The sequence below is a fragment of the Physella acuta genome, unplaced genomic scaffold (genome assembly GCF_028476545.2).
Source record: "Physella acuta isolate Inbredline_101_S28 unplaced genomic scaffold, ASM2847654v3 ptg000485l, whole genome shotgun sequence".
Taxonomy (NCBI): Eukaryota; Metazoa; Mollusca; class Gastropoda; family Physidae; genus Physella; species Physella acuta.
The window spans coordinates 313936-329245 of record NW_026732004.1 but is presented as its reverse complement, the minus strand read 5'-3'; the positions used below and the strand labels follow the sequence as shown (position 1 = coordinate 329245).

Sequence of the window (15310 nt, the reverse complement as noted above, 5' to 3'; positions counted from 1 at the left end):
TAAATTCTTTGATTTTTTTATTGCCCAACTATTTTAAAAATAAATCAAATCAAGACGCAGTTGAATAAATTGAATTTCCATTTCTAAAAAAAAAACATTTTTTTATTTCGGTGTACGGCAAATCTAACCCAAAGAGGGAAATTTGATAATTATCTTTATAGACAGTAGCAATTTTCCTGTCCGTTTGGATTAATGCGTGGGAACGATGAATGAATGCAGAGCTCTCTATCACACAACTAACAAAAAAAAAAAACTGTATTAAAAAATGTTCAATCGTAGCCAGGAGTGATTTGCAAATTTCATTGAGAAATTTGTTCTGTGGTTTGTATGTGAGGTTGCGTGCAAGTTTCGAAAAAAACTCTGTACACTTTTTATTGTACAAAACGTTCAAATATAATGTACACTTGGTGTAAAATAATCTATGTTAGTTGTATTTTCCAAAACCATTTTTTATGCTAACTGTTATTTTAAGTATATTTAAGCTTCAAGCCTTAGAGTTGAATTATAACTGTAAAAAAATGTAAATAACAACCTCAAAAGTATTTAACAGACCAAATGCTAATCACGAACATAGACTTTCGTCCAAGGCATCCACATCATGTAATTAAAGCTAGTTTTGTCGGGCAGGGTGGATGTTAATGCAGCATAACTTAAGCAATAGTTGAATGCTTCAAGTTTATTGTTCGAATGCTGCAAATTTGGTTTAAAGTGTAATTGTGCGTGGCGCAGCTTTGCAATGTTTTAAGCTTATTGGCCGTACTTTAAAAAAAAGTTGGTTACTATAAATGCTATGTACGTGCACACGATATTCATACATTCATATATATATATATATATATATATATATATATATATATATATATATATATATATATATATATATATATATATATATGAATATATATGAAATAACCAGTGACAAGCTAACTTTTACACTTGAAATGTTTTCTAAATAAAAATGTAATTACTTTGAATGTTAAATGTTTTGTCATTGTAAAAACAGATTGATTAATTATGTTAATTAAAAAAATTTACTAAATAGTTTGGTTCTCAAAATGTATTACAGTGTGTCTATTAAAAGTTAATTACTCGAGTTTATTTAATCATGCTTGGTTGAAATCAGGTTAAACATGCTGAAGGTAAACACAATGGAACTATTTGATCGTTTAACTAGCTTAGATAAATGTCCTTTGTTATAGAGACGTGTTCATCATCATCTTTCCCCGTAGATGATGTAGAGTTCCGCTGCTGACCAGTGCATACAATGATTGTGTGGTCAGCGCTCTGCCCACTCGCCTTGGTTTCCATTTGTTTCCTACAGACTCGATAACGGGATCCGAACTTGAAACTTCATGGTTACCAGACTTGCGCTCTACCGCTCGGCCACCAAGTGACGTTCACAGCCCTACAAATTTAGCAGTAATTGGGCAGACACTAAAAGCTTTACAGAGAGGAAAGCTATTATTTTATCTATTACAGTTCTATCAATTCTTCTGTGTTGTCATTAGTGTCTAGGTCAGCCTAACATTTAGTGGACACACTGGTACAGATATCGCAGGAAAACTAGTGGGTAAAATAGTAACACACGGTGAGACACCACTAGTGAATTGGATGACAAAGGTTTAGAAAATAAACAGTACTCACACTTTATTTCCTGTGAAACATTCAACAAAAACCACACACAAGGAACAAGAGATCATCAGAATCAAAACATCCGGTTCTAGTCGATTAGCCACACCCACATATTCGCGTAGCGGTGATAGATGATGCCGATACTTAAACCGATAAGCTTATAGCTAGATTAAGAGCTAGGCTAGAGTGTGAGACGCCTTAATCTTGAAATTTTTTCAATTAGAAAAAATAATTTTGAGTTAAAAGATAACAAAAATGTCTTAGTCATATCATATGCAACCAGGTAATATTTTTTATACACAAAAAAAAAAACAGAAATGTAGATAAAATTTAAATTAAAAAATACCGTGATGAAGAACATAGACCATTACCCGATTCCATCACAACGCCATTTAACAAAATAACAAAAATGACAAGACATCTCCAACCCTTGTCAAGTTATATAACGTGCTCATGAGAAGCATGAGCTATTTGACTACGTAAATGTGGCTAGTCGATCTGTACCAAACAATAAATTAATAAAATAAAATTTTATAAATTACAAAACAATGTACACTCATGCACACAAACAAATTATTCCGTGTAAACACCATAGATGACCCCGCATGCGTAAAGGCCGTCCTTCTCGTATATGGCCTCAGCGAATGTGTCCGTGTCCTTATTCCACACACAGCGGCTGGTCATCGAGATGGACGCGTGCTCACGTGAGCCCAGCACCACCGTGCACACGTACTTGTAGCGGGGAATCCCCAAATCTTTGGCCTTCTGCTTGATCTGTGGACAAGAGAATCGGGGATTCAGTAAACTTTTGGTTGGACTGACTAGAGAATCGGGGATTCAGAAAACTTTTGGTTGGACTAGATTAGAGAATCGGGGATTCAGAAAACTTTTGGTTGGACTAGATTAGAGAATCGGGGATTCAGAAAACTTTTGGTTGGACTAGATTAGAGAATCGGGGATTCAGAAAACTTTTGGTTGGACTAGACGAGAGAATCGGGGATTCAGAAAACTTTTGGTTGGACTAGATTAGAGTATCGGGGATTCAGAAAACTTTTGGTTAGACAAGAGAATAGGGGATTCAGAAAACTTTTGGTTGGACTAGATTAGAGTATCGGGGATTCAGAAAACTTTTGGTTAGACAAGAGAATCGGGGATTCAGAAAACTTTTGGTTAGACAAGAGAATCGGGGATTCAGAAAAATTTTTGGTTGGTCTAGACCAGGGGTTTCCAAACTTTTCAGTCCGAGCGCCGCATTAACTATCATATTTCAGTTCGAGGGCCAGTTTATTCCAGGCATGTCTTTGATTTTTCTGGGCAAAGTTCCTCAGCCATCACCAACAAAAGTTTTTTCCGTGGACAAAAAGATCTCCGCGGGCCGGATGAGAGGACATCGCGGGCCGTGTCCGGGCCGCGGGTCGTAGTTTGGAGACCCCTAGTCTAGACAAAAGGTTCGGGGATTCAGAAAACTTTAGGTTGGACTAGACAAGAGAATCAAGCGTTCATGGAACATTTGGTTAGACAAGAGAATCAAGCGTTCATGAAACATTTGGTTAGACAAGAGAATCAAGCGTTCATGGAACATTTGGTTAGACAAGAGAATCAAGCGTTCATGGAACATTTGGTTAGACAAGAGAATCAAGCACTCATGGAACATTTGGTTAGACAAGAGAATCAAGCGTTCACGGAACATTTGGTTAGACAAGAGAATCAAGCGTTCATGGAACATTTGGTTAGACAAGAGAATCAAGCGTTCATGGAATATTTGGTTAGACAAGAGAATCAAGCGTTCATGGAATATTTGGTTAGACAAGAGAATCAAGCGTTCATGGAACATTTGGTTAGACAAGAGAATCAAGTGCTCATGGAACATTTGGTTAGACAAGAGAATCAAGTGCTCATGGAACATTTGGTTAGACAAGAGAATCAAGGGCTCATGGAACATTTGGTTAGACTAGAGAATCAAGTGCTTATGGAACATTTGGTTAGACAAGAGAATCAAGTGCTCATGGAACATTTGGTTAGACAAGAGAATCAAGTGCTCATGGAACATTTGGTTAGACAAGAGAATCAAGGGCTCATGGAACATTTGGTTAGACAAGAGAATCAAGTGCTCATGGAACATTTGGTTAGACAAGAGACGAGGGGATCAAAACAAAAAGGGGAAAGAATCAATACACATGTAAGAAACGATTGGGCTGAATTGTCAACACGTGACCGGATGTTGTTTAGACATGGAGCTGTACTTGAGATGAGTGGATGCATGTTGAAGGTTGGCACAAACATAAGCTAAACCATCAGTATATATGTATATACCAGGGGTCGGCAACCTGCGGCTCGCGAGCCGCATGCGGCTCTTTTGATATCAAGATGCGGCTCTCCAGCTCCTTGAACAAATACTAATAATCTTAATACAAAAATAAAATATTTGAAATAAAAAAAATGTTTGTGGCTCTTTAAAACCAGGGAAATTTTGAAAATCGTAATTTTTGGCTCTTCCCCTTCAAAAGGTTGCCGACCCCTGGTATATACATATATTGTAAATCTATGTACAAACGAAAGAAAAATAAACCCAGACGAAAGCACAATTTGAAACTATATTTGGTGTTCAGGAAATGAAGAGAGTGCGCACAGAAATGTTTTAGTTTCGATCTACTTCGTTTATCGGCTGAAGCTTCCTGCCATTGAGTTTTGCAATGCGATTTTTAAAGCCTGTAAAGCTGACAAAGTAGTTTAAAAATTTAAGTGTTTTGACTACATAATTATTTTGTTAAATATGAAAAAATATTTTTTTTGATAATAAATGATGTTTTTTTTTAAATAACTACAACTAACCTAGAATATGGCTTGGAAAAAAACCTGAATGCACGGAAATGCTTACATACCTGTATAAGCTTACATGGTTACGTAAACCAGCTGCTATAAACCCAAGAAAAGTCGATTAGTTGGAAAAAGGCCTAATTTTAAAAAGTGTAAAAATTAAACTTGATATAGTTTTAATGTTAAGAACATAGTAAATATAGTATATTTTAAGTCAGATGAAGGAGAGATGACGGGTATCTGTACACACAGGATTTAAACTGGTTTTGTATCAGCATGATGGCTATGTAGAGACTGCTCGCAGCAAGTTTGAGCACATAACCCACAACAACCCATAAAAATCCACAACAACCCACAACAATCCACAACAACCCACAACAACCCATAAAAACCCACAACAATCCACAACAACGCACAACAACCCATAAAAACCCACAACAACCCACAACAATCCACAACAACCCACAACAACCCACAAAAACCCACAACAACCCACAACAAACCACAACAACCCACAACAACCCACAACCAAACAACACAGGCATCAAATATTCATCCCTTCCCTTACAATCAGGTTAGCATGTCTAAATATAAACCAGATAATCACGTTACTTTTAAAACGTGTGATCCCTCGCTCCCAACGCAATCCCCCTTAATTAATTGACCCGTGAAAGCACTTTGCGATAACACTGATTATTTCCCCTTAACTAACACCTCCTTTACGCTTATGATTATTCCCCTTTACTTATCTAGTTTACAACTAAACAACAACACAAAAAATACTATGCATTACATGTCTAACTTATATTTTAAAATGTTTTCACAGCAATACAAAAATAAACAACTGCTGTTGATTTTATCTTGTAGATTTTATCGTGTAGTTCCCCTCCCCCCCTCCTGTATATTTTATCCCCTCCCCATAAGATACTGCAGGTGGCATCAATCTTCAGGTGATAAACCTGGTTACGACTTCCTCACCTGTACCGCCTAAACTTCTCTATGTTGTCTTTTTATTCACCTGGATGATGGATACAGGTACCAAGCTAATTTTAGCACCTCGAACTCAAAACGTCATAAGTCAATTTCCCCCACCCCCCCCCCCCCCCCCCCCGCGCGAGCTGTTGTGTTTGTCACGTGGCTAGGTAAAGCCTGACCTTTTGACCTCACGCCTTTGATCCATAATCGAAAAAATAAAACAGAAAATATATTTCAGGACATGATGCGTGTTGACGTTTGTAAGACGTAGTACGAGCAACATTTGTTGTACGCTAACAACTCTCTTGGGGAAAAAAAATGAGAAAAAAAATCCCAAGCTGACAGAAGAAAAAATTGATCTTTTAAAACTACTCGCAAAACAACATGTGATTTCTTGCCGGACGAAACGCACGGCATATAAACATCTTTTCTTCCGTTGTTACAGTTCATCAAACAGAGATTTGCTTTTGATTTTTGCGTAAGAAGACTTTTATAGATTTAGTTGTGTTGGTGATATTTAGAAATCAGCATCGGCTGCGCTATTATAGATCTGATACTACACAAAACGTGATATTTTAAAAGCTTTTAACTAGTAACATTTTTATATGCCTATTAAATTCGACGCATGCAGCGGTGCTACTGGCTCGGGTGATACGCCGTGAGGGAATCAAGTTTGTCATACTCCCGGCTACCCTTATCTATGTGATGTACCCATACTGTGATGTATGTGATAAAACTAGTACTGTAGGTTATGTGGTGTCCACCCCGTGATGAAGCCATACTGTGATGTATGTGATAAAACTAGTACTGTAGGATATGCGGTGTCTACCCCGTGATGTAGCCATACTGTCATGTATGTGATAAAACTACTACTGTAGGTGTCCACCCCGTGATGTAGCCATACTGTGATGTATGTGATAAAACTACTACTGTAGGCTATGTGATGTCCACCCCGTGATGTAGCCATACTGTGATGTATGTGATAAAACTAGTACTGTAGGTGTCCACCCCGTGATGTAGCCATACTGTGATGTATGTGATAAAACTAGTACTGTAGGCTATGTGGTGTCCACCCCGTGATGTAGCCATACTGTCATGTATGTGATAAAACTAGTACTGTAGGTGTCCACCCCGTGATGTAGCCATACTGTGATGTATGTGATAAAACTAGTACTGTAGGCTATGTGGTGTCCACCCCGTGATGTAGCCATACTGTGATGTATGTGATAAAACTAGTACTGTAGGTTATATGGTGTCCACCCCGTGATGTAGCCATACTGTGATGTATGTGATAAAACTAGTACTATAGGCTGTCCACCCCGTGATGTAACCATACTGTGATGTATGTGATAAAACTAGTACTGTAGGTGTCCACCCCGTGATGTAGCCATTCTGTGATGTATGTGATAAAACTAGTACTGTAGGTTATGTGGTGTCCACCCCGTGATGTAGCCATACTGTGATGTATGTGATAAAACTAGTACTGTAGGATATGCGGTGTCTACCCCGTGATGTAGCCATACTGTCATGTATGTGATAAAACTAGTACTGTAGGCTATGTGGTGTCCACCCCGTGATGTAGCTATACTGTCATGTATGTGATAAAACTAGTACTGTAGGCTATATGGTGTCCACCCCGTGATGTAGCCATACTTTGATGTATGTGATAAAACTAGTACTGTAGGCTGTCCACTACGTGATGTAGCCATACTGTGATGTATGTGATAAAACTAGTACTGTAGGCTATGTGGTGTCCACCCCGTGATGTAGCCATACTGTGATGTATGTGATAAAACTAGTACTGTAGGATATGCGGTGTCTACCACGTGATGTAGCCATACTGTGATGTATGTGATAAAACTAGTACTGTAGGTGTCCACCCCGTGATGTAGCCATACTGTGATGTTTGTGATAAAACTAGTACTGTATGTTTCCACCCCGTGATGTAGCCATACTGTGATGTATGTGATAAAACTAGTACTGTAGGATATGCGGTGTCTACCCCGTGATGTAGCCATACTGTCATGTATGTGATAAAACTAGTACTGTAGGTTATGTGGTGTCCACCCCGTGATGTAGCCATACTGTCATGTATGTGATAAAACTAGTACTGTAGGTTATGTGGTGTCTACCCCGTGATGTAGCCATACTGTGATGTATGTGATAAAACTAGTACTGTAGGTTATGTGGTGTCTACCCCGTGATGTAGCCATACTGTGATGTATGTGATAAAACTAGTACTGTAAGTTATGTGGTGTCCACCCCGTGATGTAGCCATACTGTGATGTATGTGATAAAACTAGTACTGTAGGTTATGTGGTGTCCACCCCGTGATGTAGCCATACTGTCATGTATGTGATAAAACTAGTACTGTAGGTTATGTGGTGTCCACCCCGTGATGTAGCCATACTGTGATGTATGTGATAAAACTAGTACTGTAGGTTATGTGGTGTCCACCCCGTGATGTAGCCATACTGTCATGTATGTGATAAAACTAGTACTGTAGGTGTCCACCCCGTTTAGGGCCGTGACATCCTGTACGTAAACTTCAAAACTTTAATAATTTGCTTAATAAAATGGGAAAGCCGGTTTCGGTGTAAGCCAGTTTTTGTTTTGGCGGATGATGTCACAAGGTGCGGTCTGCACCCCCTTGTGACTCCTCTGGTGTCACCCTCCCCCGGATGGTGTCACGCGTTGCTGTCCCCAGTCCCGCCCCTGTGTTTTGCAGATACTGTGCGCTTATGTCAATATAGACACGAGTTGCGGATCACTAGGGTGAGGTTTCCATCAGTTTCCTTTAGAAATTTAATTGCCAGGTTGCTACCTCCAGCCCCCCCCCCCTCCCATTCCTCACGACACGTAGTAGTGCCACATTGTCAACTTTCAGACGAATGACGTTGACGTTGAGAAAAAACAAAATAGACTACATTAAATGACAACGAAGTGTAGGTATTTTGACTATATGCGTTAACTAACAAGGCAACAGCACCGAATAAATACAACAGGAAATAGAAAAGGTGAAATACAGTTAACTCAGACATAAGGGAATCAATCTATTCTATTATTTTCACACACACAGTTATCCCTCTTTAGTTAAGATATACGATATAATCTACTTTTTAAAATAAAATTATTTAAATAAATACATATAGGGCTATTACTTAAGTTATATTAATTTTAAAAATTTAATCAAGAAAAAACATATTTTATGTAACCTACAGGCCTGCTATTGATATAATTTTTCTAACTACCTCAACCACAGCCTCTACCTGATCTGGATCTTGGTAGACTGTAAATCTAATTTTTCACATTTATCTCAGAAAAAATAAATCTCATCCGGCGAGCTTAAGGTTATCGGTGATCTGGTTAGAGCATGTTAAACAAGGGGTGAGGGTGTGTGTGTGGGGGGGGGGGGGGGTGGGGGGGGGGGGTTACCTTTTCAGCTAATATCTTGGCGAAAACTCCGCTGTCTGCTGAGTATGTTCTGCCTGTAAGGTTCTCAGCGAGCGTGTCGGCGATAATCTGGTGGTTGGAACAAGAAAAAATATTCGGGTAATTTAACTTAGGTAGTACATGGGCTGTGTCTGGAGTGGGGTGACTTTAACACAACACGGTAACGCACAATATGATTTTTAAAAAAACGTCATGGTTATCTCCCCTGATTAGTTCCTTGTTGCGCTTCGATAAATAACTAGCGGAGTAGTCTCCCTCTGACTATACTTTGGGGGGGGGGGGGGGGGGGGGGAGTAAATTTAGTTACAAATTATAAGATAAGTGATTTTTAAAAAAAATGAATTAACTTTACAAAATGAATTTTTACTGAATTTTTAAAAATGTATACATTTTTTTTTTTTTTTTTCAAAAACAAGTCTAACATAAACACTATTTTTTTTCAAACAATTAAAGTAGGCCTATAGCCAAACCCTTCTATTACTTTACAGATACATATTTTTGCAGCATACAATGGACCTTTGAAGTATTTCTGATAAGTACATTTTGAGTTACATTGATTCCCTCGAGTTCTATAACGTAAAATTGACAAAACGGAGAAAATTAAGCTTTGATTGAATATTTTGCTATATAAATGTATGTATTAGCAAAGGAAGGAATAACATTGATGGATAATTACATTTTCAATAGGAAAAGGGTAGCTAACAAAATATACAAAAAAAGCTCGATTCGAACTTTCACTAGATTTCAAAACAACCTTCCCCTCCCTCCCCCCCCCCCCCCCCCAAAAAAAAATAAAATAAAAAAGATAAAAATGATTTTAGATGAAAAAAATAGAAATTTTTCAAGAAAGTTGACTAATTGTCCTCTTAAAAAAGGAGAAACAACTTTCGTCAAACACATGTAGATAGTATTAACGAAAACCCCATTCATTACCCCTCCACCTTTACACTTAAATGTTGAAAAAAAAGACAAGCGCGATAGGTAATCTTGCTTGATTTATATTTTTGTTTTTCTTTACAGTTATCTCCCCGAGCAGCTGTAGGCCTACACGTAGTTGTGTCAGTGATAGATTGAGACTTTTCTCTCTCTTTAATCTGCCATTATAATTTTGTTCAAGCCACTTGAAAAGGCCAGGATCCACCCCCACCCCACCTCAAATACTTAATTCATTAAAAAATTACACTTCTCTCTCCTCCTCCCCCCCCCCCCCCCCGCACCAATTTTTGTTTTTAAAACTACCTTGAATTCTGAACATTTTTGTTTAATTTTTGCTTTTTTAAAATACATTCTAGAATTAATTATAGTAAGTAATTATACCTAATTCGCTTAAATTTAGCTTATATATATATATATATATATATATATATATATATATATATATATATATATATATGGAGATCATAAAGCTGATCTAACAGCCAAGAGAATTTAAGAATGACATCCATCATTAGTATAAATTCACGAATTATTGTTTTTGTTGTTTGTTCCAACACGTCAAGTTTTAATATAAGTTACCACACCGGGTGACACCCTCAGTTACCACACCGGGTGACACCCGCAGTTACCGCACAAGGTGACACACTCAGTTACCACACCGGTGACACCCTGTATTACCACACCGGGTGACACCCTAAGTTACCACACCGGTGACACCCGTCCTAGTGACGCCACTGACTGATGCCACTGACTGACGCCACGGAGTGACGCCACTGAGCCCCACCCACCTTTTTGAGAGTGCTGACGGACACGGGGTCCTTGGGCTCGAGACGGTACGTGTTCTCGTAGTGTCGCATCAAGGGGGCCGTCGTGACGTCACGTGTCTGCGCAGAGGTGACAATCATGCCTGCGCGCGCAGATCCGGAGAGCTCCATGGCGGGCAGACGTCCAGCTGCTATAGACGGATGTCTCTGGGCGGTGCTCATGGTGGAGGTATAGCTGGCGGAGATTGGCGAGCAGAGATTCGTCGGGTGTCGGGATGTTAAAGGTGGCTCAGCTACTGGACTCTGGGTAGAGAGATTCATTCAAATGTATCGATAAGTAAACAGTTTAAAGTATCGGTGATTATCGAGATACGATATCATATTATAGAAACTGTGGTATTAACTATTAGGATTATCCTTGTCACAAGGTGGGGTGGGGGGGGGGGGGGGTTGATGTCAGCACTAGGTGACATTATTTGGAGGGGGGGGGGGGCGACACCAAAGAAAATAGTCCGTAAAATCTTCTGTTGAAACAATGTTTTATGAAGTCAACAATTTTTTAAAAAAGTGATGGAGAGGGGTGTCACCAACACGAAAATTCAAAACTGTGAGGTGAAACTATAAATTACCGCACTAGGTGTCACCAGACTTAGTAACGCCACGGATTATTAGTTTTTTTCCAGGCATCTATTCGGGGGGGGGGGGGGGGGCTCCGCGCCCTCATATAAAGTCTACCGCCATGGAATTTATACAGAAAACATATACTTTAACCAGTGCCTGCCTGTCCCCGCCCCCCCCCACCCGGAAAATTTAGTCGCCCCCCCCCCCCCCGAAAATTTCAAGTGCCCCGCCGGAAAAAAAAAAGTCTTGAAAAAACACTGATGATTTTGCTGCGAACAAGGAGTGAGGATAATTCAGTGTTGAAATTCCGATGTCTGTTTATCAAAGAGGGGGGGGGGGGGGCACTTGATATTTTCCGGGGGAGGGGGCGGACTCATGTAGTAGATCTATATTACATCATAGATTTATTTCCATTAGTCTTACACTTCAACATACGTTATTCCCGCCCCCCCCCCCCCCCCCGATGCACTGTTTCTTTCACTCATCTCTCCGGTGTACCCCCCCCCCCCCGGAATAGAAAAACCTATATAGTTTATAGAAAAAATGTATACTTTAATTAGTGTCCCACCCCCACCTTGAACTTTACCCCCCCTCCCCGGAGAAAAATGAAAGAAACCTTGTCCCAAGGAAATGCCAGCTAGATTGATATGTACTTCTTGTGAGCACAAAGCACTCGATCATTTTGTTTTACATCTGATTGATATAGCCATGACAGTGGGAAGTGGGGATCGGGGGGGGGGGGGGACTTGTAAGTGGGCGTAACCATGACAACCTAGTAAACAACCAGACGTGTTTACAACACATAGGCCTACATTGGTCGTATGGGACCGAGGTGACCCATCGGACAGGACCATCAATAGGGCAGGTGAAGTAGGGGACGTCTGCTTGAATGGCCCAGGGCCGGTGAATAGTGGCCAGTATAATGTGGCCAACTCATTTGTGTTCGTTTGACGATTATCATAAACTGAATGGTTGCTTGTATAAAATGACACGCACACAAAAAAGGGGGGGGGGGACGACGGACGAAGGGAGGGGTCATACTTATGTGAAAGTATAATAAATATTAACTAGTTTTTAATTTGTATGTTTTCATTATGGGGAGATGAAATAGAGTTCATCTGCTTCAAAGACCTCAGCATATGAAGGGATAGAGTGGTCAGCACTATGCCCGCCCACCTTTGTTTTCCTTAACGTGAGTTAGGTACCCACAAGGGATGAGACATTCCACTGACTTGAACCTGGATTTGAACTCGAGACTTTCGGGCTGGAAGTCCAGCTCTCTACCGATAGGCCACTCCGTGCTCTTACATGTTTTAAAACCCAAAATTATTCTTAAGATATAATTTTATATAATAATATACGATTTTTTAATAGGGTGAAGATTTGTGACGTCATATTATGGGTGCGGTGGCTTTTTGTCACGTGTAACGGTAGGTTTATTTATAAAAGGACAGGGGATGGGGGGAGTTGAACATAATTTTAAAATAGTCTAAAATTTGAGGGATGTCATTTACAAACGACCCTTTAGTTGATTTGTTTAATAAAACACATTTCCATGGGTCTGTCAAAGTTGTTAAACTAAACGTGATTTCTACAGCGATGGGATACCGTGCATTCGTTAATTAAAACATTAATTAATTAGCTGAAACATCGTGAAATATGGTACGCTATTTAAAGTTTCAGGAGAATTGGTGCTACCAGTGTTTGACAATGGACTCTTCCAAAAAGGGGCGTGTTGTGTTGCTGGTAGTATTGTAATCTTAGAGTTCAGAGTTAGGGTCATAAACCAGGGATAGGGAGACATGTTAAATGGGCGTCTGATAATGCCACAATAATAGAGCTTTCCTAACAAAGGCGTGTTAGATTACTGGATTTTAACGTAATACGATGATTACTTACTAATGTCGATGCCAACCAAACCCTAACCTAAGTCATACCAGATCCCTAACCCTAATTACTGACCCTGTAACGAAACATGAGATTACAAAATAATTAACAATCTAACACAACTATTTCCGGAAGAGTCTATTGTTGGACATGGGTACCAATGCTCCGGTTTGGACTATGGTTGGACTTGAGTCAGGGTTTGAATTAGGGTTAGTGTTAACATTAACAATTATATTAATATTTAGCTTCTTACCAGTACCCTAAGAGAACACCTCTTTTAAAAAAAATAAGACTTCGTTATTATGGTCATATTACACACTGGTATAACACTTACCCCAAATATCAAATTGCATAATTACCAATTAATCAAGACGTTAGACCCAACACATGTACAGTTGAGTGAACTGGAACTTATCCAACCGTGACGGCAGTTAACACACGACACATCTCAATCAAAGCTGACGACTGTTTCTATTGTGGAAACAAAACAAAAATGTTCTTTTACAACTCGCTTTACGCAATCGACTTAAAGAGATTAAGACATTTGAACTTTATTAACAAGTAAACGAAACTGAAGGTAAAATACACCAACGAAGACAATTCTACCTACGTATGTGTAAACTTACTCCATTCTAGGTCTTGGGTCGTCTTTTCTTGCCTACACCACCATTTCAATCCCCCACACAGAAGACACTTTGATCCGGTTAAGTTCCGGTACCAGCTTTTTAATATTTCAAGTGAGGCGACCACTCGTCGACAAATCAATCGGGGGCTACTATTTACATAGAGACAGATCATGCACCGCGCCGACCTGTGTTCTGGTTGATTGGCTCCGTGCGTGGAATGGTTAAGTGCCTGGCATGACGGATAAAAAAAAAACACGCTGCCCTGTAGCCGCTCCGCGTCTAGAACTCCACGCAAACGATGACGTCAGACGATTGGTTGTTTTTAGTGTGTCTTCTTGCTGGAATAATTTGGACATTAATCGATGGCCTTTTTTTTTGTGCTGTATTAAACCTGTTTCATGTAATGTCTTTGTAGCCGTTTTGTAATGGATTAATTGTGCAAGAATTTTGATACCGTACACATGTAAAGTACCCCACGAGACGGTGGGGCCGTAGCAACAGAGAGCACGGGCGCACGGCGTGATGGGTGCCTTTATATGTAGGTCCTGAAAAGCCGTGTATACACGATACTATTTAGCCCCCCCCCCTAGATAGAGTAGATAATCTCTTTCATGTTGTTCGGGGTTAGGGAGGGCTTGTGTGGTCAGCAAGACCGCCTTTCTTTACCCCCCCCCCCCCCCCCCCCCGATTCAAGCCAGGTACCCATTAGGGCTGAGTAAACTCACCAATAACCGATGGGCTCATACCTGCGAACTGAACTTGAAATTTTCGGGTCAGTAGTTTTGTGCTCTACCACACAACCACACCTTCCCCAACACCAATACAATGATACCTGTAACCCATACACTTGTTGCAGTTATTCCAATAAGGCTTTTGGGCATGGATTAAATCGATTTAAGAAGACAAAGAAGCCTTGACATAATGTGCCTGTGTACCTGGGTATATAAAAAGATAATATAACAACCAGAGATTACTCTGTCAATAAAACCTATCCGGTCTTAACCCAAAGTTCAATCAAACCGTCTACTGCATCACCCCTCCTCTCGGTATCCCCACTCCACACAATTCCATGAGTTGACCACAACTGGATGACACGGGGGAAAATGACATTGTATTGAGTTGTATGTTCCACACATCAACAAACATCGATCTAATTGATTTTTTGTTTGACTGCCACAAAACAAACAGGCAGACGATTACGGTGGCGCCGCCATTCACCCTTCTCGTCAGGTACTAGTGTTCGACGGGAACAGGGCATTACCCCCCCCCCCCCCCGTCAATGATCCCCGGACTAATTACCCCCCCCCCGCCCAGTAGGACATTACCCTCCCCCTGGTCATAGCTAGGGTTTGAGTGTGGGTTAGGTCTAGGGTTAGGGTTAGCGCTAGCGCTAGGGTTAGGATCAGGGTTAGGCTTAAATTAATGTCTAGAGTTGGTTTGGTTTTTGGTTTATTTTAGTGAATTGAATTCTTAGGTTTTTCGTCTTTGTCTTAAGGTTAGGATTAAGGTAATATATAGGCATAGAGTTTGAGTTAGAATCAGGATTCTATCTTGGTGGTTGGGGGGGGGGGGGGTAATTGACGGGGGGCAATTGCCACG

General features: G+C 40.1%; 1 protein-coding gene across 3 annotated transcripts; it reads right to left on the bottom strand.

Annotated features, from left to right (window-relative positions):
* Window positions 1–1645: 1645 nt before the first annotated feature.
* LOC131944198 (dynein light chain Tctex-type protein 2B) lies at window positions 1646–13860 on the bottom strand. 3 transcript variants are annotated; one of them, XM_059304732.1, is made up of 5 exons: window positions 13712–13860; window positions 13420–13556; window positions 10602–10880; window positions 8860–8946; window positions 1646–2406 (listed from the first exon to the last, which is right to left on the bottom strand). In XM_059304732.1, the coding sequence occupies exons 3-5, from the start codon at window positions 10797–10799 to the stop codon at window positions 2206–2208; spliced, it is 486 nt and encodes a 161-aa protein (XP_059160715.1). In that variant the 5' UTR covers window positions 10800–10880; window positions 13420–13556; window positions 13712–13860; the 3' UTR covers window positions 1646–2205. The 3 variants fall into 3 exon arrangements, with proteins under 3 accessions (XP_059160715.1, XP_059160714.1, XP_059160713.1); XM_059304731.1 differs by having other exon boundaries at window positions 13445–13556; window positions 13696–13859; XM_059304730.1 differs by having other exon boundaries at window positions 13445–13556; window positions 13712–13859.
* Window positions 13861–15310: the final 1450 nt, after the last annotated feature.

Coding starts and splice junctions, on each gene's coding strand:
- LOC131944198 (XM_059304732.1), bottom strand. CDS start 10,799: ATGAGCACCGCCCAGAGACATCCGTCTATAGCAGCTGGACGTCTGCCC. Junction 8,947..10,601: donor CCGTCAGCACTCTCAAAAAG/GTGGGTGGGGCT, acceptor TCCAACCACCAG/ATTATCGCCGACACGCTCGC. Junction 2,407..8,859: donor CCAAGATATTAGCTGAAAAG/GTAACCCCCCCC, acceptor TCTTGTCCACAG/ATCAAGCAGAAGGCCAAAGA.